Source organism: Armigeres subalbatus, chromosome 2 (assembly GCF_024139115.2).
Source record: "Armigeres subalbatus isolate Guangzhou_Male chromosome 2, GZ_Asu_2, whole genome shotgun sequence".
Lineage (NCBI taxonomy): Eukaryota > Metazoa > Arthropoda > Insecta > Diptera > Culicidae > Armigeres > Armigeres subalbatus.
This window is the reverse complement of record NC_085140.1, coordinates 246,618,844-246,646,329: the sequence shown is the minus strand read 5'-3', so window position 1 is coordinate 246,646,329 and position 27,486 is coordinate 246,618,844. Positions and strand designations below refer to the sequence as shown.

The window sequence follows — 27,486 nt, the reverse complement described above, 5'->3', positions numbered from 1 at the left end:
AACATGCTTACCAATCTGGAAAGTCTACCGTGACTCTTCTACACAAGGTTGTGTACGATATCGAGAAAGCATTCGCTCAAAAGCAATCGTGCTTGGGTGCTTTCTTAGATATTGAAGGTGCTTTCGACAACGTGTCTTTAGATGCAATATTGGAAGCCGCACCTAAGGAAAAGCTACCTAATATTATTACCAAATGGATTCACCAGATGCTTAAAACCGACATCTCTACTCGACATTACGTCAAGCAGCGATTAGGAAATTAATTGTTCGCGGATGCCCTCAAGGGGGAGTATTATCTCCACTTTTGAGGAATATCGTTGCAGATACGCTATTGAGGTTACTCAATAATGGCGGTTTTCCTACCTATGGTTTTGCCGACGACTATCTAACATTGATAGTGGGTTTGTGCATTACTACCTTAATCGACCTGATGCAAAATGCTCTTCAGGTAGTTGAAGTTGGTGTCGCCAATATGGCCTTTCGGTCAATCCGAATAAAACATCTATTGTTCTTTTCACGGAAAAACGTAACCGTAATGGTATTCGTCCATTACATCTTTTGACTGGTGCGTTCTCTTCAACTCCCACGGCTGCTCTCGAAGTTCTTTTCGACGTGGCCCCACTACACATACATCTCAAACAAGAAGCATTTTCTTGTACTTACTCGGTTTTATGGAAGAGAATCCTGTAAACCGCAGTTCTACACATACTTCGTTGTTACCGCTTATGGTTAATTGGGACAAAATTTTCCTTGCTCCAAGTGATCTTACACACGTTAGTAGTTTTCCTTATTGCGTTGCGTTGCGTTGCGTTGTAACGGAGTATTTCGTAGATTGCATACTGAGAGTTGTCATGTATATTCTTTACCTTTCTTACCCCAATTGCTTATGGATTTCCATTTGGGATTCAATGGAAATCCAATTGGGGTTCAAAATGATAAAATATGAAAGCTATCATTGCCGGCCACGCCCATCTTCTCCGTTACTAGGAAAGGGAAGGAAATGATGATATGACATCTACTTAACGAGAGGCCAGCGAATCACCGACGCCCTCATAGATGTCAAGCAATTGGATGGTGGGTAGGGTATGTGGTTTAGGAGTATCATTATAAGCAAATGATAGAAAATTTGTGGAAATACGTTGGGAGTGACTTTGCTAAGAAATTTATGTCACTCCATTATCCTTGCCGATGATTTTCCTCGGATGGGGCGAAGGTATTAGCCTTGCCCTGGCTAATAGCCTAGGTTTAAGCGCCTTTGCCCGCTCTCTGAAACGAAAAAAGAGCAAAAAGAAATTAAATTCCCCTTCCCCCTGATATGATTCAAAAGCTTGATAAAAATGATGCAATTTTCTTTTTCAATTATCTGAATTTTTCACCCTAACGACCCCATTCGCACAACACACCCTCTCACGTCAACGTTAACCATTTATTTCACTTAGCACTAGGGAACTGTTTAATCTCCGGATGGGCAAAGCTTTGCAAACCACAATGACACCTTCACACCACTTCTCTCCAACAATAATTAGTTCGTCCACGAAACCGAACTTCAGGTCGCGCAAAATGCAAAAGCGTCCGCGCACTATCACAGACTCGATCTTCATCCCTGCTTCGATGGCTTCCACAAATAAACAACACAGACAAATCATTGCCGACACTGCAATATTATTGTCGAATTATGTATGCGGAAACGTTCAGCTGAAACCAGCCGAAATTCAAATTTCAACACCAGGCAAAAAATTGACGTTTGAAAATTTGCGACCGGTCGGAAGCATGGCACACTCAGACTCTACACACGTTAGTAGTTTTCCTTATAGGACACTTTCAACACAATTCCCCTCGCGGGATGAGTGGACATCTGGCTATTTGGAGAGAAGTATGTCGGACAGCATTGTTTATTACACTGACGGCTCCCTCCTCGAAGGTAGAGCAGGTGCAGGCGTCTATTCGCGTGAGCTCAGATTGGAACAGTCACACTCACTGGGTACACACTGCACTGTCTTTCAAGCGGAAATATTTGCCATCATGTGTGGAGTGCAATCTGCACTGCAGCAACGCATTATGTGCAAAATAATATACTTCTGTTCAGATAGCCAAGCAGCTATTAAAGCTCTCGCCTCGGCCAACTCAAGGTCGAAGTTAGTAATCGCATGTCGAATTCAAATTGAGGAACTGAATTCAGTTAATACTTTACACCTTATATGGGTACCTGGCCATTCTTCCATAGCTGGAAACGAATTGGCTGATGAGTTAGCTCGTAATGAAGCATCGCATGACTTTATTGGTCCTGAGCCAGCTATTCCAATATCCAAGTGTTGGGTGAAGCTTTTGATCAACTTTTGGGCTGTCACTCAGCACAAATGGCATTGGAGTAGTACATTGTACATCCGGGAGTCATCTCCAGTAGTAGCAAGCTATTTAGCTAATCTGTCTAAACAGAATTGCAGTGTCTTAGTCAAGGCCTTGACAGGTCACTGCCGACTGAACTATCACATGGCAAATATTCAACGCGTTGAATCATCTGTTTGTGATAGTTGTGAATCCGATTATGGAACTTCTTATCATCTAATATGTAACTGCCCTGTCTATGCACAATTGCGCTTCCAAATATTTGGTAAACACTTACTTAGTAAAATTGACTTCAGAAACCTGAACCTTCATAGTATTTTGTTGGTCATAACCCGTTGTGGTAAGAAGCTTAAGCTCTTGTACGCTTATGCGTTGTATGCCCTCTTCAAGGGCCCTTTTCCAAACATTCCCTTTGTTCTCCCATCCACATTCCTTTCCTTTTTGTTCACTTCCTTTTCCGTTAGGTGTGTGATGAAAAAGGCTGTGAAGGCGATGGCACAAATCTCCCAAATTGAGGTGAACGTGCCCCTGGAGCCGACGTTCTGATACCTGATACCTGATACTCCCCTTCTTGATTTCTGATAGCATTCTAGATAAGGATCTCAAAAGTAAAACATGAGTATCACTAGTGTCCAATCTTCGAATTACACCGTAACAATGCACATGCTAATCAGAATGTTCCAGAACCGATGTATTGAAGAGTTTTTCGTTAAATGGCTTATGTGTCACTGGCACTGAGGGATCACCCATTACTTTTTTGATACTTTATTGATAATGGGTTGCCTCCTATTGGTGAGCCTACGCGCAATGAAGTATCATTCGTCAGATACATAAGCCATCGTGTATACGGCCTACCACGAAGTCCAGGCATGTCCCGGGTTATCTACTTTCTATATTTTAACTACACTTCAGCCCATCGCAGTCTACCGTGTACATAAGTATTTAAAAAGTGATCGGAATCACAGATTTGCAGCCATAAGCAGTTGGATTTTGTTTAAATGCTTTCTGGGACGCCCAGTGAAATACGTAGTTGTAGTCGCTAGGCGAAACTTTGAGAAACTTTTTTTTTGAATAGAACCTTTTTGGATGGAAAACCATATTTTTTTCGTCGGGCCTTATTAGGATGTTTTACTACCTATTTTTCCGCATGTACCCGCTCTTCGAAAGTTCATGAAACAAGTTTTCAGAAACTTGTTAAAGAGAACTAAAACTGTCTGGTTCTGATGCCTATATCTTGATAATTATATGGCTTAGAGTGCTGATATTCTGAAGTTTTATGCTCCAAAGCGTTAGCTTTCAGTAGGGCAACTCAATTTTTCATTTTCGGCCACCTGGTTCCCCATAGTGCACTGTTGTCCTTCTAACATCAGCTAAAGTGATGAGGTGCGTTTCTTGACCCAAATATTCGAGCGTCTGTTCACCAAGGAGGTGCGACTCTAACAGTGTCTGCTCTGGCATCCATCGACTGCATAAGAAATGCTTTTCCCCAGAAGCTATATCTAACCTTGGGCCGAAAACCTACTGTTCTCGACACATAACAAACCGTTCGAAAAAGAAGTTACATGAGAAGGAGAATTTTTACACTGAACTGAATGCCGCCGTGGATATCAAAGCTTAGATGACATCAGGATCTACATGGGCGACTTCAATGCAAAAATCTGCGCACTCAGCGAAGAGAGTGGTTTACTGATGATGCAACCTGGCGGAAGGTTGAGGAGCGTAGAGAAGCAAAGGCCGCAATAGAGCGGGCAAGAACGAGGCCTGAACACAAGTTCTGTCAACGGTATTCGTCTGTAGAAAACGAAGACGGGAGAAGCGAACGCGAATGGACTCCTTGGTCAACGAAAGGGAGAAACCAACAACAACTGACTGATAGTCGCCAACAAGCAAAGAATAAACTGAGGATGCCAGTAAAAGACGCGACCGGTCGGTTACTCACCGACCCAACTGAGGCCTCATTGCGCATCTCCTTTCGACAGCTCTTTCGTATGACAGTTTGCATGGTTTGCTCGTTTCGAGTCGAGGTGCGCAATGCCACCCCTGATCATCTGAAAGTTGGTTCGAGCAGGTATACCCCGTTAGGCATAAAGACGTTAGCCAGAAATCAGTTAGGCATAATGTACGTTATGCATAAAATGGGGGGCCCTCCTTAGCCGTGGGGTAAGGCGCGCGGCTACAAAGCAAGACCATGCTGAGGGTGGCTGGGTTCGATTCCCGATGCCGGTCTAGGCAATTTTCGGATTGGAAACTGTCTAGACTTCCCTGGGCATAAAAGTATCATCGTGTTAGCCTCATGATATACGAATGCAAAAATGGTAACCTGGCTTAGAAACCTCGCAGTTAATAACTGTGGAAGTGCTTAATGAACACTAAGTAGCGAGGCGTCCCAGTGTGGGGATGTAATGCCAATTAGAAGAAGAAGAAGAAGCATAAAATGCCCCAAAGAACAGCCTATGACATAAAGTAGGCATAATTATACCTAACATCGGGGACCGCGTTCCAGGACATTTAGCAACTTCTTTCGATGCCAGACCGCAGGAGATTTAAGTAGCCATCTGAAGCATGAAATCTAACAAGGCTCCCGAGTCGATCGCATATTAGCAAAGCTGCTAAAGGCTAACCCCATGCTATCTGACAAATGTTGCATAAACTATTCTGCAATATCTGGGACACCGCAACTTTTCAGGCCGACCAAGAGTTTTGACCCCAAGTTTCTCTCGTTGGTAAGTTTACTAACTAAAATGGATGTTCTTTCAAAATAAACCTGTGATGCAGTTAGTTAAATTATCATATTTTATAATGACTATATTATCAACACCTTGTTTGCTTCGTATTCATTCGCTTAAGTTTATCGCTCATTTTCTGCAGTTTCATTATTGAATAATGCTTGATAGTCTTAACTATTTATTGATTCCTTCGTTTGCGACATCTACGCTTCGCATTTTCTCTTACTTCTCCACATTTATTTATTAATCTTTTTATTTGTCCAAAACTATCCTCATCATCTTATTCTTTCTCGCTCATTCATTCTCCGCATGTGCACACAATGCTTTGCTTCATTTTTTGGTTAACCAATATACAAAATAATAAATAGGACTGACTACATAATTGCGTTTTCAACTAGGACAATTGAACAAAAATCCTATAAAAATAAACAAGATATTTCTTAACAGCCTATCAACAGTTCCTCTTATAGCCTACGATGACAACGACCTATGTCGAATACAGACGCGGAAGGGCGTGACTTTCGCTCGCTCGGTATGTAAAAAAGAGGAAACGTACTGTTTGGGTTCTTACAAACTATTCACAGCATTCATGCTACCGATTTTCTTCTTCTTCTTACGCCGTGTTCGGCCGTTTCATCGATCATCATCGGTTGATTTATTGGATAATAATGTCTGCTCATCAGTTCCATCAGATCAAATTCAAACAACTATTTATTGGCTTTCCCTGATTGTTTTTACATCGGTTCTCTAATTCTGTTTGGGTTGACATCCAGGGTAACGCAACTAATGTGTCTTCGCCTGCGAGGTTGGATTGCCGGGGCCTTGGACCCCAGCCTACTCGTACCGCCAAAAAGTTTGCCATCATTAGTTTACGCTGAACTCTAAACAACCATCAGAAGCTATTTAGTTAGAGTAGCTCCAGAGCAGTTGCGTAGGGTCTGGGACAATTGTGTTATTCTAATAATCAGTTTTCACGCCTATTTTCGTTGGCATCGCAAAATTTGTTCACCAATCGCAAGCAATACTTCGTGGGGGTCGTTCCGGGGCCCTAAGAGGTCATACACTATCCGAGATTCATCATTCAACCATTCCTACGGAAATATTTACAACTTGCTTTGCATGTCCAATCACGCCGATGAATTCGCACTCGGTCACACACATACAATAATCAGTGGACCCCGAGAATTGGACCACGAATGCAGTAAAGAGGGGGATATATCGGGAAACTGTCAGCTAACTTCTCTGATTCGGAATCCAACTTGCGCACTCACTGCTTAGTGTTGCTTTTACATACCTTTATTATCACTGTCACACCCAACCATTCCGCGCGGATAATTCATGTCTCTTCTCTTACAGATAGACTATCATTTATGTATATGTACAAAAGAATCACATTTTGGGTTGCTTTATTTCTTTGTTTCACCTTCTTTAGCTAAGCTTGTCGATTTTCTGCCGTCAACGCGTTATTATTATTTTTATTTTTATTCATAGCAATCTGTATGTATGTGCTAGGAAAGAAAATTTTGTGTTTCTTGATTCTGATGCTTAAAAGTTTTGGCAACGATCGGATTAAGTTGCATTGAAGTTATTTGAACTTAATATGCTGATTTTAATTACTGTTTAGCCAATTGATAGAAACATGGTAACGTTAATAAATTTTAATGATTTTTCAGATAAAATTGTAGGCATGAAGGATGTTTTCTTGGTCTGGTAGCGTTACGAACTTTTGTCAAGTTATAGAAACCTATATTTGACGTGATTGAGTCGTATTTACGCTGAAAATATGTACGCTTCTCATTGTGTATCTTCCTTCAAAAAAGACAGTTTGACTGTCACAAATTTTGCTCACTGGTTGATAATGATATTCGAATTAGATTAAATAGCCAGTTACTTCAGTTTATGATGAGTATCTTTTAAAAAATAAACTCAAAACTCTACAAAACGTTACCAAACCGAACATTTTCGAAATTCAGCATTCTTGCCATATGATATTTTATTGCTTTCATTATGTTGAAGCATCAATCTACTAAAAACTGTTATGCACAAGTGACACAAATTTCGTAGAGTTCTTTGAACAACACATTTTAGTCACAAACAAGTTTGCAGTTTCAAACGAACCATGCAAAATTTGCGAAGCTTGGATTCGACAGCGACATAAAAATCACAATTCCAATGTATCAGTTCTGTTCCTTCCTGCGAACTACGTTGGGACAGAAGTGCGTCGACATTTCGAGATACTGCGCAGAGTTATCCAGAAATAGGACACCGCAAACCAACGCAACGGATCGCTACTCAGCATAAGTCCTTTCCAATTTAGTGAGACGAATACCAATAGGAGTTTTCGAGGGTTCGAGGAGCTTTCAATGTATTTCATACAGTTGCCTTGCTTTTTCCCTTAATTCGAAAAAAAAGAAAATCTACCTTCTTGTCTAGCGTTAGTGCGGTTTGTCTCCATTTTGGCATTGCTTACCACGGTCTGTTTTCAATTTTAATCATCTCTGACACAATTCTAAAATAAAATCCTAGCGTATTAGGAATTTGAGAATGAACGAAGTTTCTTACCTCTCGATTCTAGCAAATTACGATTAACTTGGCTTTGAGTTGTTTTTTGTTTTCTATTGTTTCTGCTTGATTAGATACTTGTAATTTCCTTTCCATATTGGTTTGCCAGGACTTCGTCTTCAAGGTGCTTTTTGCGGTGTGGTCGGGGGTGTGCGGCTCGGCATGCGGCCCTGTCTTGTCTCGTCTAACGCCGGTTCCTCGTTTCTGTGGCCGGCGTCAACATCGGGTTCATCTACAGGCGGCGACCGCAGCCCAGCGTTCTCACCCCGTAGCAAGTTATCGTCTTTCCTAGTACTATCATAATAAGCAGCTAGTAGTAGTAGTAGCGAGTAGTGTTGTGAGGGCGCGTCTAGGCGGAACATCTAGGAAACGGAACCGTTCGAGCTGGGATTGGCCGCCGCACTGGAGGGGCCCTTGCTGGCTGGAGCTGAGGGTGCACTGGCCGAGGCTGCCGCTGCCGCCGTTGCCGCAGCGGCCGCGGCGGCTGCTGCCACTACTGCCGCTGCCGCCGCCGTCGTCGAGGCGTTGCTCGCTCCGCCACCGCTCGTGGTCAGCTGCGAGAGCGTTTCCTGGGAGGCGTTCTGCTTCAGGATGTTGTTCTCGTACTCGAGCTGGTTGATGCGGTCCATGAGTTCGGAGATTTTTTCCTTCAGCACTTCAACCTCCTCGCGGACGGCGAACATCAGGTGGGACTTGACAAGATCCTGGAATAGAGAATAGGAAGGAAATTGAATTAGTTAAGTTGGAATCTTAAAGAATAACATTGTAGCTAATTGTAAAATAATAACTTTTTATGACGGGCTTAAACCCATTAATTACACTATAAGACTGCTCCAATACCATAATAAGATAATAAGTAAGTGAAGCTATAAAAGCTTATGCTAAAACTGAAGCTAATCTAATCAGCCTCCCAGCTTAACTGCTTGCATTAAACGAAATAGTCCGCCTTTCATTAAACTCGGAAAGCTGCCCATCCGAATGACATTCCAATTTCATACTCATTAGTTCTCCTTGTTGAATATAAGTGGCAGTAGTTTAATCTGCATTATACATTTCCATCGTACCATCAAGCTCGCTGACAAGCTGTGTGGCCTGGCGCTCCCATGACAAATCCCTTGGATTGCAAAACAGAGCTTGAAACTTTTTTACGACGATCACTTCATCAACAGTCCAGTGTCGTCGGTTCGGTTGCGCGATGCGAGGTTCTAAAAATAGTGGACATACATATTTCCGTATTCGCGAGCCGCGCCACCCCATTGATGAAGAATAATGGTGATCGTCCACCAACCACTCTGTTTCTGTTGTTTTGATTATCGTTTCATTGGGTACAAGAGTAAGACACAGAAGCGAGATCTTTATAAACACGCAAAGCGTTTGCCCTCCATATTGGAGGAGTGGTTCGTTTTTGTCCAAAGAAGTTCGCCGGTGGTTACGTATTTCTTCTTTGTTTACGCTCCACAAGTAGCTGAATCAATTTGAATCAATCAAAATCGACCGCGGAAATGTGATTAATCCAACCAGCAAAGCTTTTGATGGAAATATCACAAAATATGTGAGGCGAATATATATTATGAAAATTAAGTTTCAAGAATTAAAATTAGTTTTGTAACCGTTTTGTTCAATATTGACTTCCGAATCCTGTTGAATGGATACACCACACACGCTCAGACATTGATCTCCATTAGTCGTATCCATAATCCACCATCCGTTGGGATTAAAAAGCAATTACTTTACTCTTCCAAGGATTGAGTAACAATCCAGAACCCAATACCGCGCGTTGAGCTGGACAGCAAATGATAAACACTGACTACGTGTTCGGACGTTTCCACCATCATCAATCGACAATCGACTGTCCAGAAGCCGTCGATGTTGACATTGCGCGTGTTTTTGCAGACTCGAAGTCCAACGTGACGACCGGAGGTGAAACGGCGACGACGTGGGGACGTGACACCGAATGGTGGATATGTTTTCTTACCTATTTGACAGCGCGCACTGCACTGCACTGACGGCTGACGTCGATAATTAGACACTCATGATCTATTGCCGGGGTATGACGTGTGCGCAAATGCGCATGCAGGTGCGTTGGCTGACACGGCCTCGCTTACAATGGTCAATGAGTCAGATCAATCATATGGCCAAAGGTGAATAAATTATAACGCATGTTGACGTCAAGACAGATCAAAGGAAATTTAGTTTTTCTCGGCAGCTTGTTTGCTACAATGTCCGACAAAATGTTTGCTCTGTCGGATCGACTGCCAAAACTGGAAACACATGTCTGTGCTGTGAGCACGGTTGGTGTATTTTCGAAAGGATTATCTCGCTTCGATGCGCTTGATCAGTCAACACTGAAGGGTTAACTTTTGGTTTTACATATTAGTTGTCTCTTCAAGTTGCGGTTTAATTTATACAGATCGCGTTCCCAATTTTTTTCTGGAATAAGTAACAATGAAGGATAGAACTATTTATATAAAAATATGACATTTGTTGTTTCTGTTCTGGAAGAACGATGTTGAGAGATAAACTGGCTACAATGTGCCATGCGCCTCCACGCTTTATCCACACATGAAGTAGAAAACTTTCGAATGTCCATTATACCGTCATCGGGGGTGACAACGGGTGTTGGGGATGAAAATTGGTCACGACCTTACCGATAGTATGGAAGTCGGATAACAAAATCGTCCAAAAAGGTCTCTTATAATTTAGTTTATAATATCAATCCATTTAACTGAAGACAAGGACGGATAGCAGAAAACATCGACAAGGACGGATAGCACAACGACATCGAAGCAAGGGCAAACAGGCGCTTTTTGTCTAATTAAAAATCTAAGAAATCATAACCAATTTCCAAATGTTCAAAATTTGACTTATCAGATTCGCCGTTTGCAGCGCCGTGGCGTGCGGTTGGCTCCGCTAAGGGTGCTAAAATCACGAATAACGTCATAAAAAATGGAACAATTGTATTAGTTAGGATCAATTATTGATAACAAACCGATTCCAAAGCCCAGATGTCTGTGATAAAGTTTTTTTTAGTTATCAAGACTCAACCAACCAACCTTCTTCACAGCAGTGAGGATAATCTACTCTCAAATTCATCAGATTGAAATTATTCATTTTTTTTCAGAGTATTCCTTTAGAGACTTCACCCATCAATAGATTGAAAAATTCCGAAGGCCCAATTTTATTTAAATAAATGATCATCAAAAAGTAGTGTTGTGGATTTAATGTAGATTTGAGATAAATTGGCTCGTTTCATTAAGAAAAACTCCATATGGTCTCTGAGAAAGAAGTCCATTTTGGCTGCATTTGCCCAAGCAACATTTCCGATTCCAGCAAACCAGAGTGCAATGATGAGTAAAAAAATGTGAACCAATGAGAATTCGATGAGCAGTTGCAATCTGAACTTTTTTTACTGGGATCAATAATAGATGAAACGAAGGTGTGAATTTAAAATGATGGTACCCATCTGACAATTTTTCTAAATAGGAGCATCTACATCGAAACATTGCGGTATCTAAATATATGTTATGGTGATATTTTTATTGATATTGTGATAGGATATTGATGGATTGGAGAAGAATGTTCTTTATGACTGTCAGTATCCGTAATGGAAGATTTTTAATTGGTTTTAAATAGGTAACAGGAAAATCCAATATTATAACTGAATTTTATTAACAATCCTGCTTCCACTGGCAATTCCGGTCATGGACCAACACATTGCATTGATCCAACTATTTCCAGTAGCGTCTCCAAACTTGGATTGGATTTGTCTTGTTCTAACTAGCTCCGATAGCGATCCAGAGCTGGGTTTATTTCTTTGACCCAGCTAGGTTCAATGGTGTTTCCAAACTACCGACAGATCCTCTCCAAGATTCTCTTGATCCAATTGGATAAAATTACTAACTCACTCAAAAATAGGGATTTTCCTTATCCGATTAGGTTCGATAGAGATTCTGACCATAAACCGGTCGCTTTAGAGTTATAACTTATTGGCCTTGATTTTGTAAATTAATTAACAAATTTTATGAATATTTAGCGAATTACTGCTGTAATCATATTTAAACATAGGTAGAGAGGCTTACAAAAATTATAAATATTTTCATTTAGTACATCACGCAAAAAACAATCATTTTAAATCTTCTTCCTTCGTAACGTTTTTGTTTCAAACATCTGAAACTCGAAAATGTTTTATCATGCGTCTCATGATGCAAATAACTTTAAGCTTTTTTATAAAATTTGGGACGTGAAGAACTCTGTGTGCAAGGTTGAAAATTTGGCAATTAATAAAAAAAATCACAAAATATTCAAAATTATTGAGGGAATTTCTGAAATTCATATAAAGGAACGATGTCCCTGTACACTAGGGTGCCAATGAAAATCGACTTTTCGAATTTCACAAACAAGTAATGCTCAAAAAGTTTCATCTCCCCGAAAAAAAGTCCCTATGCAAAATTTCAGCTCAATCGAACTTCGTTAAGTGCTGACCGGAGCGGTCAAAATTTGACTGTTTTGAAACACGATTTTTTTTTTCGAAATCGATTTTTGTTGATGGCAAATGTGTTAGAAATGCATGAAACGTCGAGATCTGACGTAAACAACTGAAAAAACAAATTTGGGGCTCAAAATTTTTGTTTTTGATCCCAAATGTCTTAGAAATGTATGAAACGTCGAGATCAAGTGTCACCTCGGATAAAAAAAAAATTCAGAACAAATTGACTTTTCGGGACTCAATTTTTGAATAGAAATTGATGAAACGTCGAGATCTGATGTTATCTCTAAAAGATTTTTTTTAAACATTTTACTTAAAAAATCGATTTCGAAAAGTAAAATTCGGGGATTTTTTTTGAGGAGATGCTCATTTTTTTTTTTTCATACTATTCATTGGAAACCTATTGTACACTTTTGGATGTTCAGTTCAAGTCTTTTTTTTTTTTTTTTGGAGGTTTACTGGCGGGACTCTGAATAGAGTTGAAACCTCTGCACCAGGCCTTTGATGATACCGTTGCATAATTCCTTTCGAAGCAGTTTGCCAGCCGTACACGGAACATGTCGTCCAAGAAGACGCTGTTGCAACTGAATCAGAGGGAATTACGTTCATAAATAGTCAGACAGGTCTCATGCTAACTAACATCGTTATAGTTTAAAGTAATTTTTGTCATTTTCTTGTCAGAGTCAAACTATTTTGTCAGTTTTTATGCTATTTAGACGTCTATTATCATTGTACGCGCTCGAAATCGACCGAAGCAGTTTTTTCAACTCACATGGAACATGTCGCCCAATGCTTCATCGAAGAAACTGAGTCGGAAGGTTTTTTTTATCAAGTATAAGAAAGTGTTCAATCCCCGATTTATAAAAAATGACAACTGTCATAAGACGAGTTTATACCATCCCATTGAATTCCACCACTTAATTGTATCTTGACAGATACGTATTTCGACCTCAATAGTAAGGCCGTCTTCAGTGTCTCGTACTTGACTCGACTCAAAATAATTTTCTTATCAAAAAATGACAAGTTAATAACTTTTGAAGCAGTTTTCCAGCCGTACAAGGATCATGTCGTCCATTAAGACACTGTTGAACTGGCTCAAAAGACATTATATTTACAACTCTAATAGATATTCTCTCCCATTATCTCATTCCTAATCATATAGAATTTTTTTAAATCTTTTGTTTATTTTGGAGGCTCAATTGCCGAATCATATAGATTGGTCTGTACGATGTCATTTTTGTCTTTATGGTCAGAAGGTATGAAATATGCGTTCCTTGAATTACTTTGTTTGCCTAAGTTATTGGTTCATCCTGTGTCAATACTATCAAACACAATGTAAGTTATGTCTTGTAAAAGTGGAAACTGTTCGTGCATTTAGTCTATTTTATTGTTATTCCTTTGTCAAGGTATTACTATTATTATGTTCTAATAAGTAGCTTGATCGTTTCCAAACTAACTGTCATTGTCTATCATGTACTAATCATCAGTTAGGGGTCAGCTAGAGGTTTCCCTTTTCGATGGCAAAGTAAAGCTTCATCACGCCTATTCCTACTATTAGTAAAAATTATCGTGAATGAAGCCGACATAAGATTGTTCATATACCATCATTATAATTTGCGGTATTTTTTATTATTGCTCTTCGAAGTGAGGCATAACAAAATAAAACTGGCACCACGTTCCTAGTTTTGAAAAAACTTCTACTCAGTGAATCCAGCAGTCGATTCCCTACGAATGTCTTGAATACTTAGTTTTTTTTAATAAATGCCTAGCTAGCTAAATGTAAGCGTGGCTACGAGTCATCGTCACATGGAACGCATCAGAAAAGTATTGCCGAAAAGAAGAGAACTCACATCATTATCACTGATGAAAAAGGCCTCTGCATGACTGCACTACCATTCAAGGCTCCAAGACACGAGATCCGTTGGATCACATGCAAATGCCGTAAATTAGTGCGTCAATGCCAGATATGTAACGCGGCACCAAATAAAAATAGTTAACATGTGATACCACCACGACAGGATATGTCTTTGGTTGCCATATCAGTGCTAATGGCGTAAGCCGACCCACCGCGGCAAGGTAACATATCCGAGGGGAAGGACTTTTGGATGTTCAGTTCAAGTCCTATCTAAATCCAAACCAAATACAATCCAAACTTAATCCAAAACTAATCCAAAACCAATCCAAATCCAATTCAAATCAAATCCAAATTCAATCCAATCAAAATCCAATCCAAATCCAATTCAAATCCAATCCAAATCTAATTTAAATCTAATCCAAAGCTATTACAAATCCAAATGAAACCCCAATTCAATCCAAATCCAATCCAAATGCAATTCAAATCTAATCCAAAACCAGTTCAAATCCAATCCAAATCCAATCCCAACAAACATTGGAGGTGAGAAAACTGCTTATATAGCCAAACATATTCTTCTTCAGCTGAAAAATTAGCATTGGGATGGAAAACACATAAAAATTGCATACGTAAATAGTGTACGGCCCCCTACTTCTCTCAGGTAAGATTGATTTTGTTCTCTAAATGCTAAATATTGCACATTTTATTTTCTTTAATAAGAAAGGGGCGTCAATAAAGTATTCGCCAAGGCCGCCGGGACTACGGCTCTGGTCCTTTGTCATTGATTTTTGTTTAAGTTTTTCTTCAAATTGACATTTCGGCTCCGAAATGCGTAAACCACGATTGAGCCCACCAATTTGTTTTTTAAATTCACAACACCACGAAAAGCAAGTTGTGTTGGTTGAGTGGAGCATAGCTCATGATTCACCATGGAAAAGGATATGGCTTATGTTTAGGAAGGACTCCACGCCCTCCTGATTACAAGGTCCGTACAAGTGGTAGTTGCTAGGACTAAACCACTGAGCTCGTTTACATGGCAGGATATCCTCTGAATTATGCATAAGCATAACAAAACAAAACAATTTTTAACTTTCTTTCAAAGTCTTGCATCAGAAGCTCAAACAATTTCTAATAGAATCAATTTCGGAGGTTTCAGAGATGTTCTGGCAGAAAATTTATTTAAAAAATTCGAAAAAAAAAATCCTTTCGCCATCTTTTCGAAACATCTTTTAGCCTTCCCTCAGTTTTCAAAATAAAGTTATATCAAACTCTAAAGGTGCCAACTCTGCAATATTCCAGAAAAAAAAACCACTCGTATGTAGAACAAGATTACTTTCGTCTGACATTTTTGATAGATGCGTTTTTCAAGACCAGTTAATTTGTAATTTACGTGCTGTCTCGTCCTATTTTTTTTATTTTGGGAGTTATAACACATTTTTCACACAAATTCTGATATACATTTTTCTAAAACCGACGTCAATAATCCCTGTGGGCTTTCCTTTAGAATCTGCACCAGGTTTTCTCCCAGAGTTTGAATCATTGCTTAATCCCTAAAAAAATCTTTCAAATTCCAAGAAAAATATCGAGTAAATGCTCAATGAAAAGCTATAGATGTTTCATCACAAATTGCTTTAAGGGAAATCATTAGGGAAATTGGGGAAAAATAAAACTCCCTCGCTATTTCCTTTCTGATTTTTTTTTTGAAACACATATTTTCAGAAGTTATTTTACGTCTTTGTTGCTTTGTCCTATTTTGGACATTCATTTCTACAAAAAAAAAATCTTCTTGCACCAAAATTCCTTCAGAACTTTTTAAAAACATTCCAGAAAAATTTTACATAATTTCATACAGAAAATCTAACATAAGATCCTCTTCTGGGATTTATCACAAAGTTTCAGGATTAAATAATACTTTAGTATGTGAAAAAAATGAGCCGAGTGATTTTGGGGTTTGCTGCTTTAGTTTTTTTTATCCACGAATTTTTAGGGATTCTGGAGAAATAACCAACATTTTTTGCTATTTCCTTCATCCAATATTTCTCCTCTTCCAGACATAATATTCTCCAAAAACTATTTTGCTGATTTTTGACGTAGGACTACGTCTATCTATTCTATATTGGAGTACACTTTGTGATTGCGAAAATCGGAGACCGTCAAGAAAATATGATAGACATTAATATCTCAGCCGTTTCTCGACGGATTTCCAATATTTTTTACTATTCGATCAATGAGGAGTCAGAATACAGATTTTCAATTATTTATTTTTGAAAACTGGCAAACAATTTAGAAATAGTAAAATAACCAATCCCGTGAATACTTTCAATGACTAACAGAAAAAAAATCAAATACTAAAAGAAACAAAACCAAAGAATCTTGTCAAAAAGTTAGAGGATTGTACTATGAAGAAAATTGTGATTGTATAACATTTCACCGGACACTATTTCGCGGAATTCATTTTCGCGGATGAACATTTCGCGGAGTAACATTTGGCGGTTTGTAACTTTTCGCGGTACGACATTTGGCGGTTTGTACCTTTCTGCCGAATGACTTTTGGCGGAATGCACCATTTCGCGGAATATTAATAATAATAGCCTTTGTTCATTCAGCATTCCCACAATTATTACCTGCGAGGTTTCAAAGCCAAGTTAGCATTTTTTTCGATAAATTTCCTATACCGAGTCAGAAGTTGAACCCAGCCTCCTTCAGCCTAGTCCTGCTTGGCAGCCACGCATTTTCTTAAGGCTAAGGAAGGCCTCCCAGAATATTTAGAAGTAGAAATTTTAATTGCCCTTTATACCGTGCAGATACATCCATTTAAAGAAGACGTTACCCATCCTTTCGCCTTATACTGGACAGACGCATTATTTTATAGAAGACATTATCAACTCCTTCCGCCTTGTACTGAGCAGATGCATCCATTTAAAGAAGGCGTAACCCCTCCCTTCGCCTTATACCGGGCAGACGCGTTATTTTAAAGAAGGCATTATCAACTCCCTTCGCCTTATACCGGGCAGATGCATCCATTTAAAGAAGGCGTTACTCCTCCCTTCACCTTATACTGGGAAGACGTATTCTTTGAAAGAAGACATTAGCAACTCCTTTCTCCTTATATCGGGTAGTAGATATGGTTGGGCTTCAGGTTTTAAAACTCGCACCCCGAATCGAACCCGAACCCGATGGGCCAACTCCGAGTACGGGTTTACGAATGCAAAAATTCTCGGGTACGGGTCGGGTTCGTGTTTGCATTAAATCGAAAAAATAGCCCGGATTTCATGTAATTGATCGAGTAATCCGTTAAATATTTGAATGATAATTATTCTAATTGAATTCCGCCAAATGGCATTCCGCGGAATGGTTTTCGGAAAAAAGGTTCATTCCGCGAAATGTGTTTCGGAAAGTTGATACATTCCGCGGAATGTCGTACCGCGAAAAAAAATTCCACGAAATGTTTTTCGGCGAAATAGTATACAACCGAAAATAGTATTTCCTTTATGTTTGTGATTTTAACAATGGTTTATACATATTTAGTGTTTGGCCCTAGGCCCTTCATATATGTTCATTTACATTATTTTTTCTCTTTTATATTGAATTTTCCGAAAAGGATGCTCCTACAGGTTGACCTTTAATAGGCTTTAGTTTGACTATATCCTAAATCTAAAATTTGATAACCTAGATTGGAACTAGCGCCCTAATGGCAGCCTGGTCCGACGCTAAGCAACGGACCCTGAACCGATCTTTACACTCACCAAAACGCTAGTGAATCGTTTTGATGCCGGCCAGACGGTGGACCTCAAAGTTCGTGTCCTGGGAGAAATGTTGAAATTTTTTTTTCACATTAAAGATTAAAAAAAAAAGTTGAAGATCATAATCAGGAACTTGTTTTGAACTCGTTGGAGTTTCAGATGATGAGTTTTTGCGCAGCACTCCCAGACCGGCATGCCGTATTCGATCACGGGGAAATTGATTTGCTTGTAGACAGCAAGCTTATTTTTCAGCGACAATGACGACCGACGGTTGACCAAAGGGTACAGTAGTTTCAATAAAACGTCTTGTCAACCTGTTGACGGAAAATAAGCTTGCTGTCGAGGGTCAAGTGAAGGTAGTCGGCCTCGTCATTGGCCCATTCCAGAGTCGTGCCATTGAGGATGATTTTACCGTCCCCACAGACGGAACAAGTTTAGAAGATTTAGAGTGGGGAAAAATGATGACCTGGGTCTTCACCGCGTTGATACAGATCTTCCAGCTGATGAGGTATAAATGGCTCGCACGCGCTGGAAAGCAGCTTTCTTGTTTCTTAGTAATCCCATTAGCCCCCGGTAAGCGTTATGAGTGTACGCACATCATATTTACACCCATATCAGATCACAAGGGGCGGGGCAAACGGGCTTACTATATTGAATATGTGAAGAAAGCTGCTTTTAGGCGCTCGCAAGCCATTCTGATCAGGATTCCACAGAGAGCGGTAGAACAATATCTCACACTGAGCGGACTCAGCAGCACGAAGCCGCTGGCAGCAGTTGCAACGAAAAACCATCGCATTGGTGGTGGCGTCTATAGCGATCCCGCGCCACCAATGACGATGCTAAAAACTTTTTCCAAATGGTGGCGTCTTAACGAAACTCATCGAGTGGCCGTTGAACAATAACAGTACGAACTGAAATTCCAACGCAAGGTTCCAAAAGCGTTTGGTTGCAGTTAGTAATTGGTCTTTCTCAGAATCAGCATTTTCTGGACAGAAAGGGTTAATTGCAAAAATGAACTGTTTCGGTGGCGTTTGACGTGGAGCTTGGTTACTTAGTTGCTCCGTCGAGCGCTTGTGATTCTGCAACCGAAAAGTAACTTTATGTCGTCGTCGTTACACTTTGAAGAAAACTTATCTCGGATTGACCTTCTTTTGTATAAAATGGTGGCCCGGAAAAAAATTATTTTTATTCCAATGACTAACAGAAACAAACCCAAAAAATCTGACCAGAAAATTTCACTTTCTGCCGATGACAGCCAAATCGATGAAGACGCCATCTTAGTTGAAAATTTCGTTTAGTTGCTTTATTGTTTGAAATAGCGATCATTAAAAATATAGGATCTTTTCAGAATTGTATCGAATAATCGTAAATCGCCGAATAGTCTGTTTGTCTGGGTGAAGATTTTTCCCAACGGTCGATAGCTCTTCTTGGATGAAAAGTTCAAGTTCTGAAAAGGACTGTGCTTCATCGCGGGCGGAAATCGAACGTTGCAAATAAATATATATGCGTTTGGTTTCGCGCCAATGTAGATTCTGTTTATTTCTCCTTTATTTCGAACATTTTTGAGGATGGTGTCTTCTAGGACTGTGATGTTCTCCACTGAAAGCTGCATTTGTCGTGGTCCTACGTGGTTTTAAGTATCTTAATTTTTCGAAGAAATAAATATCCGATCGGTCATTGAATTGAAATAAACTGTTTCATACATCATATTTTGTCCTAAAAAAGACTTTTTTGAATTTTATTTAGAGATTTTTGATCTTCTAGTCAGACTGAAGAGGAAGTGGCAAATGCGATGCTACTGCTGCCATCAGATTTGGAATCACTCAGCCGAAATGCCGACAGCGGTGACGCTGCTGCTTCCCCAACGCCAGATTGAAACGAATACGACAGTGGTGTTGCTATTAACTGCAGCTGAGCTTGCAATCGCTTAGCCGAATTGAAAATGCCGGCGACGGTGCTGGCGGGTGCGCGGGTTCCAGACAGAAGCGAACTGACGGTTGCGATGCAGCTGCGTAGTTAGTCCAGGTCAGAATGAAGAGAAAATTTTGCATCACCTATAAATTAAATTATTAGTCGGCTCACATGAATTTCTTCAAAAAATTTGCAAAAGACATTTGGTCGGGGTTCTGCGAAACCCCACCAAGCGTCTTTTTGACTGTCTTGTAATATTTTGTTCCTAGAATGAAAACGGAAATGAATTCATATCAAATCATTGGTTTATTTGGTGTAGGATATCCTCAGTTATATGGTGGAAGGATCTTCTTCTTATTGGTATTACATCCGCGCGTCTTACCGCACCGCTAAGGAGGGTGGAAGGATATCCGAAACTATATGTGATCAATTGGATCTGCTACAAGAAAATTTGTGCAAGAAAATGGGTAATTTTTTATCAGCGATTGGTGCGTTTTGGCAGAGCCCCTGTCTTGTCTTTTTTGTCTTATCGTATGTACAGTTAGAGAAATACTTATTAGCTTTTTAACGTATAAAACAAAATGGTTGGAGAACCTCTCTTTGTATTTGAAACATTCAAACGGCTTTTCTGATATTATTTCAATCAACTAATAGAAGGTTGTTTCAGTTTTCAAACACAGCCTACATTATCGACAAAAATCCGACCTGGCAACAATTGACTCGGAGAGAAATCTTGCATGGTGACCCACACTTTCTCGTGAGGAGCCTAAGATCTTTAGTATTCAAATTTAATTCCATTAATAATAATTGATTTCCATATTTCTAAAAAAAAACATCTGCTGGAATTCAATCCAACAACTACCTAAATAAAAAATCGTCATCGCAGTATCAACCAAGCCCCCCTCGGTCTTCAGTGGAACAAAGTACTAACCGTACTGCGACGCATGCGAGGGCACCCTTTCATAAGCAAGCGTGACTTTTCATCGACCGCCTTCGACTAGGCATCGCCGTTCAAAAGTCAACTAATTCATTTGCACACATTTACACTTTTACTGCCATTCGTTCGTCGGACAATGAATGATTGAAACTATTCAGCTGGTAAGTGCCATCGATAGGCTCTGTTTAACCTTCAACAAGCGCGCCCGCAACGTCCCGCGCTCGCGCCAGCCACGTTGATAAATATTCAATACCGGCTGATCCGCGGTGACTCCTGTTTGCATATTCCGCGCGCCAGACCACCGCGGGAGGACCTTTGGCGTTTGTCGAATGATTGCGCGAGTCATGAGTCACAGCCCGTCCATTCCGGACCGTCAACAAAGAAGGAAAACGCATTATCGCGGATCGAAATTCCTGAGCTACCTGTGCGATTAAGTCAGCGAAACGTCACCCCATGCAGGGGGAAGTAATTCTAGCTCGATTTCCATTTGATTGCCCACTGCACCGCGCACCCGGTTTAAGCGTTGCAAGGAGAGTAATTATTGTCCGCCGACGACGATGTTGCTTCCTCATGAGGGGTTTCAGAAAAGAAAAAAAAAAGCGATCTGTGAACAATAATCACAAGCAATCAAATCGCACGTTCGAACGAATAATTATCAGTCTACTTCATCATTTCAGACATGTACCGCTCGACGAGCGGCATTTCGCCGGACGAGCGACTGTACACACTTGGTTTTGTTTTGTTTTCACAGCTTCTGTGGCTGCCTGATGTCATACTTCGCACGGTCTGACCCGAAGCATTGCCTACATAGAGCGCACATATCACTATGGGGGATCCCCATACAAGCGAGCGGTCAAAAATAAAATTGGACTTTTAAAGTGATTTTCCACTTAGTTTTAGCTGTGTATGGTCGAAATAGCATGAATATACAATTTCCAACCCCCCCCCCCCCTTTGGGGATCGTCTATGAATTACGTAATTATTTTTTTTCATAGGTTCGATTAACGTGACAAAGCAAACCTATTTGGGAAGTTGAAATTTCGTGCGTTTTCTTAAGGGGAAGGAAGGGGCTGTACAAAAACTAAGTTCAGCAATTTATGGACATTATGGCGGCGATCATGTTAAATGACATTAATTTCATGACATTCCGTGATATTTTTGTTCTCACTCTCATGCCTCACTTTTTGTAGTTAGAACAATTTGTTTGACGAAGTACTAGGATCTGAAGGATCATAAAGCATTAAATGTTAATCAAATAATCAGAATTGAAAATAACTTTTGAAAAAGGGTATTAGCAAATTAGAAATCGCAATCCCATGACATTTTTACGTGTACAAGTTATTCAAAAATGAGATTAATATATTCTCAAAAAATGTGGACATTCATTGTGGAATGTAAGAATGCTCCATTCTTCCGAAAAGCAAAATTCTTTTAATTTAAATAACAACACTATTTGAATTACTTTTGATTTGTTTTCATGATTTCTACAAGTTATATACAGCATCATTCTTTTCTGTGTCAAGGTTTAAGTCTTCAATGATATTTTCTTCAATTCCATCAACGATGGAAGATGAGATAAATTCATCTAAAGTATTAGAAGATAAAGAACTTTTGAAAATCTTCAAATATTACAAAATTACGCATGGCATAAGAATAACTAAGTGAAAAATTTTTTCCAACGTCTCCTCGTTATCCAAATCGAGCTTAAAATGGATCTGATTCATGTAAGGCACGAAGGAAAATGTCAACATTTGCCTCTCTTGATCATTTTCTTGCATTATGAGTTCTAAATTTCTTCAACTGTTTATATTGACTTTCCGCTGGTTGTTCAGCCAGTGAACCTCAAAGTGTAGATGAGTGAATAAATATTTCCCTACCATTAGCCAGACATTCATGAACACTAGCAGGAATTTCATACGCTCCGTTCTAACTAAGATATTGTTCGTCTTTACTTTTGCAATAAACATGTCGGGAATTATTGATTCCAGGAGATTTATAAATATTTACATATTATGAAATCTCATATTTAGTTCTCCATCAGTAGCTAATGAATAGCTCAGAAAATTAGGTTTAGAGAATGACTCAAACCACTCAAGCCCCAAACGCATTTCAGCGGAATGGCGACGGAAACGGTAAAATTTGACAGGAAATATATGAGCGAACTGTTAAATCCTTCCGTTACCGTTGTGCTGCATTGCATTGGGGTTTTATTCATTTACTCCTTTGAAAAGTTAATTAAATGAGCTCAAATGGTTATAAATAAAGTCGAAGTTATTACCAATAAATGTATTTTGACCATACCCTTTGAGCGCATAGTTCAGTCTGACCCATTTTCAATAGGAAACGATGGGACTAGATTTCCCGTCGAATGAAACTTGTTGCGAGAAAATCGGACACAAATAAGTGTCTAAATGGCGATTGCGTTCTTTTGCGCACATACATACAGACGCGCATGCACACACATACAGACATCACCTCAATTCTTCGCGCTGAGTTAGTTGATATATACCACTAGGGGTCTCCGGGCCTTCTATCAAACATTCGTTTTTGGAATGAGCATTAACCTTGGAGTACGAGAGAGGCAAAACACGGTAAAAAACAAATAAACAAAAAAATCAGAGTGATTTAACTCTGTTAATTGCAAATTCGGGCAAAAACTTCCTTCAGGACGTTTTAGCCGAAGGTTTGTCCTTGATGTGTATCATAAAGAACCTGGGGATTCCTGAGGAAAAAAGTTCTTCACTATCAAAGTTGAAAATAGCGTCGTTTTGGAAAAAATATTGCTTCCGCATTTTTTTCAATTTTTTTCACAGTGTAACCATTAGTTTTGCACACCATTTAAAAGCTTATACAATAACCTTTGTAATGATGTATTAACATTGAAGAAAAAACATTTAAAAAATATTTCAATAAATAGTTGAAAATAAAATATTTTTTCAGAAAATTTGCTAACTTTTTTACCCATTTCTGACTTTGCCACCTTATATCTTTGGAACTAGTGCACCTAGAGACTTCAAATTCAGAATTTCTCTTAATTAGAGTATTGACAATGGAGAGAAAATATTTTAAAATAATTCGGAAGACATGACATTTTCGATTAATGACCGCCCGAAATCCTATAGTGCATATGTAGACGTCATCCAGTGAGATCATTTGCGGATTTTTATCGCTCACCGAACACTTGACACTTTTCCTGTATACGACGGCGAATGAGGCAATCCCCCATAAGACAACTCCAATTTGTTTGTTTGTTTTGACTTCTTTGCCCCGATCGCGGTTGGAGTACTAAAAGCTCTGCCCACGAGCACTTAAAGTTGGTTAATGGCACACATTTGACTAAATTTGCTTGAATCATGAAACTGTGTCGTCATCGATGAGACGCAAACCTTAAAAAATATTTGTTTAAAGTTTTGAAACCGGTGTGGTTTAAAACTAAGAGAAATCTACCATTCCAATATTATTCCTATCAGATGAATTTACATACGAGCGCTAATCTAAGCAAAACTGTTGCTTTCGAACAGATTCAAATTAATTCCAGTAAGGAAAAACAAACCAAATCATAAGCATGGAATGACATCACGTGACGATCGACCAACAACAACAGAAAACCGGTCCTATGCTCAATGACGGACCGTGGACAGAAAATAGCAAGCTAAGAATGAGACGAGTTACAAACTGTAGGGAAAAAGAGCTGTTATCAGCAATATTAGTAATGCGGCCATGCGGTTTGTAGAAAAGTGCAAGTCTTGACCAGACATTTTTTTCGATTGGAATTAGCTGTGATTCAGAACCGTGGAGCCCATGCTGCCGCCATTTGAAACCCAATCAGCAATGTTGGAGGTTTGAGAATTGCGCGTCATCATTCGGCACCCCACCAAATGATTCAGCGAGCATCGGATGTTCTTTTTTTTATTGCGACGAAGAAAGTGCTGTGGGCAGTCTTCCTTTTCCCCCATTATTATTTTCCAGTTTTGTTTGCTCATATTATGGGTAACCTTGGAGGCAAGGTTTGCTTAGCGATATGGTTCTGTTCTTTGTCGCCGTTTCACAATAATTCGCTGGAGCAATGCGTAGTAAGTTCGCGAAATAAATTGAGACGTTTGTGACATCACTTTCGAGCGTGGAGGGCGAACTTGCGACGCAAATATATGAACTACATTACGACACGGGTGATGTTTTACGGGATATAATGCGGTAGTCCTGAAATGCACATCATTCTAAATATAGAAACAAAACTTTAAATATTTTTACATCATGCAGCCACATACTGAATCGAATCAATTAAATTTAAATTAATTTAAACCAACCGCAACCGTTACCAAATGACTTTCCACTTAACAGTATTCAAACATCATGGCCATCATCTTGCTACCAACTGATGGGTGATGACTGGGGTCGACTGACCCCAGTTTCACAATGTGCGTCATTCTATTAATAACTGCACTTCAAACTCGAAGGAACAGACCCGTCTTACAGCCTTTCTTACAATACACTTCAACGGGTACGACGCGAAGGGGCAATAAATCGATCGCTGTCACCGTCTTTGAACAATCAATTGCTATCAATTGATCGCGCGTTGATGGTCCGTCGGAAATCCCACCATCGACTTCTACGATGGACTCGACGGACCTGGTGCAAGTGTTTTGCGAGCGATTCAATTCAATTCGAACGGTTTCGGAGTAAGATGGTCATGAGGAACACCGCACTGCCTCTGTAGGTTCAAAAATAGCCTGCACCGTTAGTCCCACTGCTCGAAACACGTTTCTATTGGAAGGTTAGAACTCTCATCAACCAGAACCGCAAAGTTACATAATTTCATGATATTTTTATGGATTGAAGTTTGGGATCGAGTTTTACGACCTCTAACCTTCATCGAATTAGGGGAGGCGTCTCATAAAATCTCACTTTATACCGAAAACACATGTTAGTTTCGCATTCTGCCTGCTGGTGCTGTCGCAAAGTTCATATGGGAAATGAGAACATAGAAATGCGCCACTGCACAATGAGAGAATTTGGAAAATTTATAAAAACTTATTTGAAACCCACGTCATTAGGTTTTTAAAGATTAATAAATCGGTTACGCTACCGCAGTGACAATTTTTTAAAAATATTTTTTAGTCTTTATTAACGGGCAGAAACCGAAACAAATATAGTTTTATTTCAGTTTTATAGATTATGTATTTGATTGGAAAACTGATAAATCCACAATAACACCAGGATTTTGTTTGCCAAAATCAGAATCTTTTGCACTGTAAGATAGTGTTTACGCATGGTCGTCCAGCTGCTGCAGCTGTTTGGAAAACGGTCGTAAATCACAGGGTCGGTTTACTTCCACACTCTAATCGCTGGTTGTTGGATTTGCCAAACGAACTATTGACAAACGAACTGTCGAGACCTGTGCGCTATGCAAGCCAGCAGACATCCGGCAGTTATCTGCGGAATTTGTTTTGCTTCTTTCATGCACATCTCGTAAAAAATGGGAAACAATTTTTAACGAGCTGCCCAAATTGGTGATGATGATGAAACTTTTTTAAGTGATTGCCACCATCTTTTGGTTGGCAGTTTGCACGCCCTGGTAATCAAATTCAGAAGCACTTGCATGAATGCACCCGCCTCGCTGCAATCGGTGCCTCTGATGGTGACCGCAATAAGTTTTTTTGTGTGTAAAGAATTGCCTGCCAGGTAATAGCCGTTATTATTGAATTGGACCGAAAGGTAATTCAAATCGAACTTTGGTTTCATTTCATATCAAATTGAACGCACGTAACAAAGTTAACGAAGGTCAGTTCAATAATCGCCAAATGTCTGCTTTGAACTCAAACAGATAGGGGTGCATTGACTCACTCCGCCGACAATAGATTTCGCTTGTCATTTGATAAGAACTCAGATAAACGTTAAAGGTGGCAATGATTAGGTCATCCGATTGAAAAAAGCTGCTGTTCGTACGATAAACAGTAGGCACAATATAAATCGTTCCAAGTGCAATAAAAAAGTCTTTCATTTCTAAAGTGTGACAGGCAGAACTCCTCATCAATTCGCACATCCGCTATGATAAGCAAGTCATATTATCATGATTTTATTGCATTTGTTTTTCAGAAAAAAAAACGCATTGATATTCAATATGTACTCTAATGGTGAATTGCAGAAGCATTTGCTTGAAGTCTAACAGCTTCAAATTTACAATAAATGCCTTGAAGTAGTGACATTTTTATGAAGTATTACTTGATCTGCAAAAATATAAAACCAAAACAGAACCTTTTATGTGGAATTGGTTTTAGACATTTTAGAAATGTCAAGCCGTGCGTCAAAATTGATTCATGTAATCAACCTAGTGTTATCAAATTCTCTTGAAATGTCCAATTAAAATTGTAATGATCGTAAAAAACATTTGTTAAAATAACGAACGGTAAGTTGGTGAGGAATCTTTTTGAGGCTTTCAGCACTAGCCGTCGCCCAACCATCCCAAAAATTATGAAACATTTGACCATGCGTCTCCATCGACTTCCTACTTATAGCCAGAGCGCATCAAGACCCCACCCAACTACCCATGTGCTATGACCTCAACTACTTACTCGAACGTTCTGCACCATTACGTAGCACGTGTTGGTACTGTCCTGGCCCTTCTGTTTGATCTCGTACAGCCAGTTCTCCGTCTGGACAGCCCCCAATTGGTGGTGCCGGTGGTGACTTTGCTGCAGTGCAATGGTTTCCATTTTCACGCTTATCGATCACTTCTCCTCCGTTCACACTTCGCTGTCAATTTATTTTGCGGTGGACTCGTCACAGCAAAATGGCGACCAGTTTGTCCAAGTCCTTGCACGAAACGCGACGAAAACACGACGATCCGCCGCTTATCAGTTTTGTTTTGCTGGACTTCACAAATTTATCGCCCGAACCAGTTGGAACCGGATAGCCCCGAGAGA

At 39.7% G+C, this 27,486-nt stretch overlaps 1 protein-coding gene across 1 annotated transcript in view; it reads right to left on the bottom strand.

Moving 5' to 3' along the window:
* Positions 1 to 5,125: 5,125 nt before the first annotated feature.
* Positions 5,126 to 27,486, bottom strand: part of LOC134212024 (protein bunched, class 2/F/G isoform) — a 540,084-nt gene continuing 517,723 nt past the window's right edge. The window contains exon 6 of the mRNA XM_062689516.1: positions 5,126 to 8,338. Within this exon, the coding sequence (XP_062545500.1) occupies positions 7,997 to 8,338 (342 nt within the window). The 3' untranslated portion in view covers positions 5,126 to 7,996. The remainder of the gene's footprint in view (positions 8,339 to 27,486) is intronic.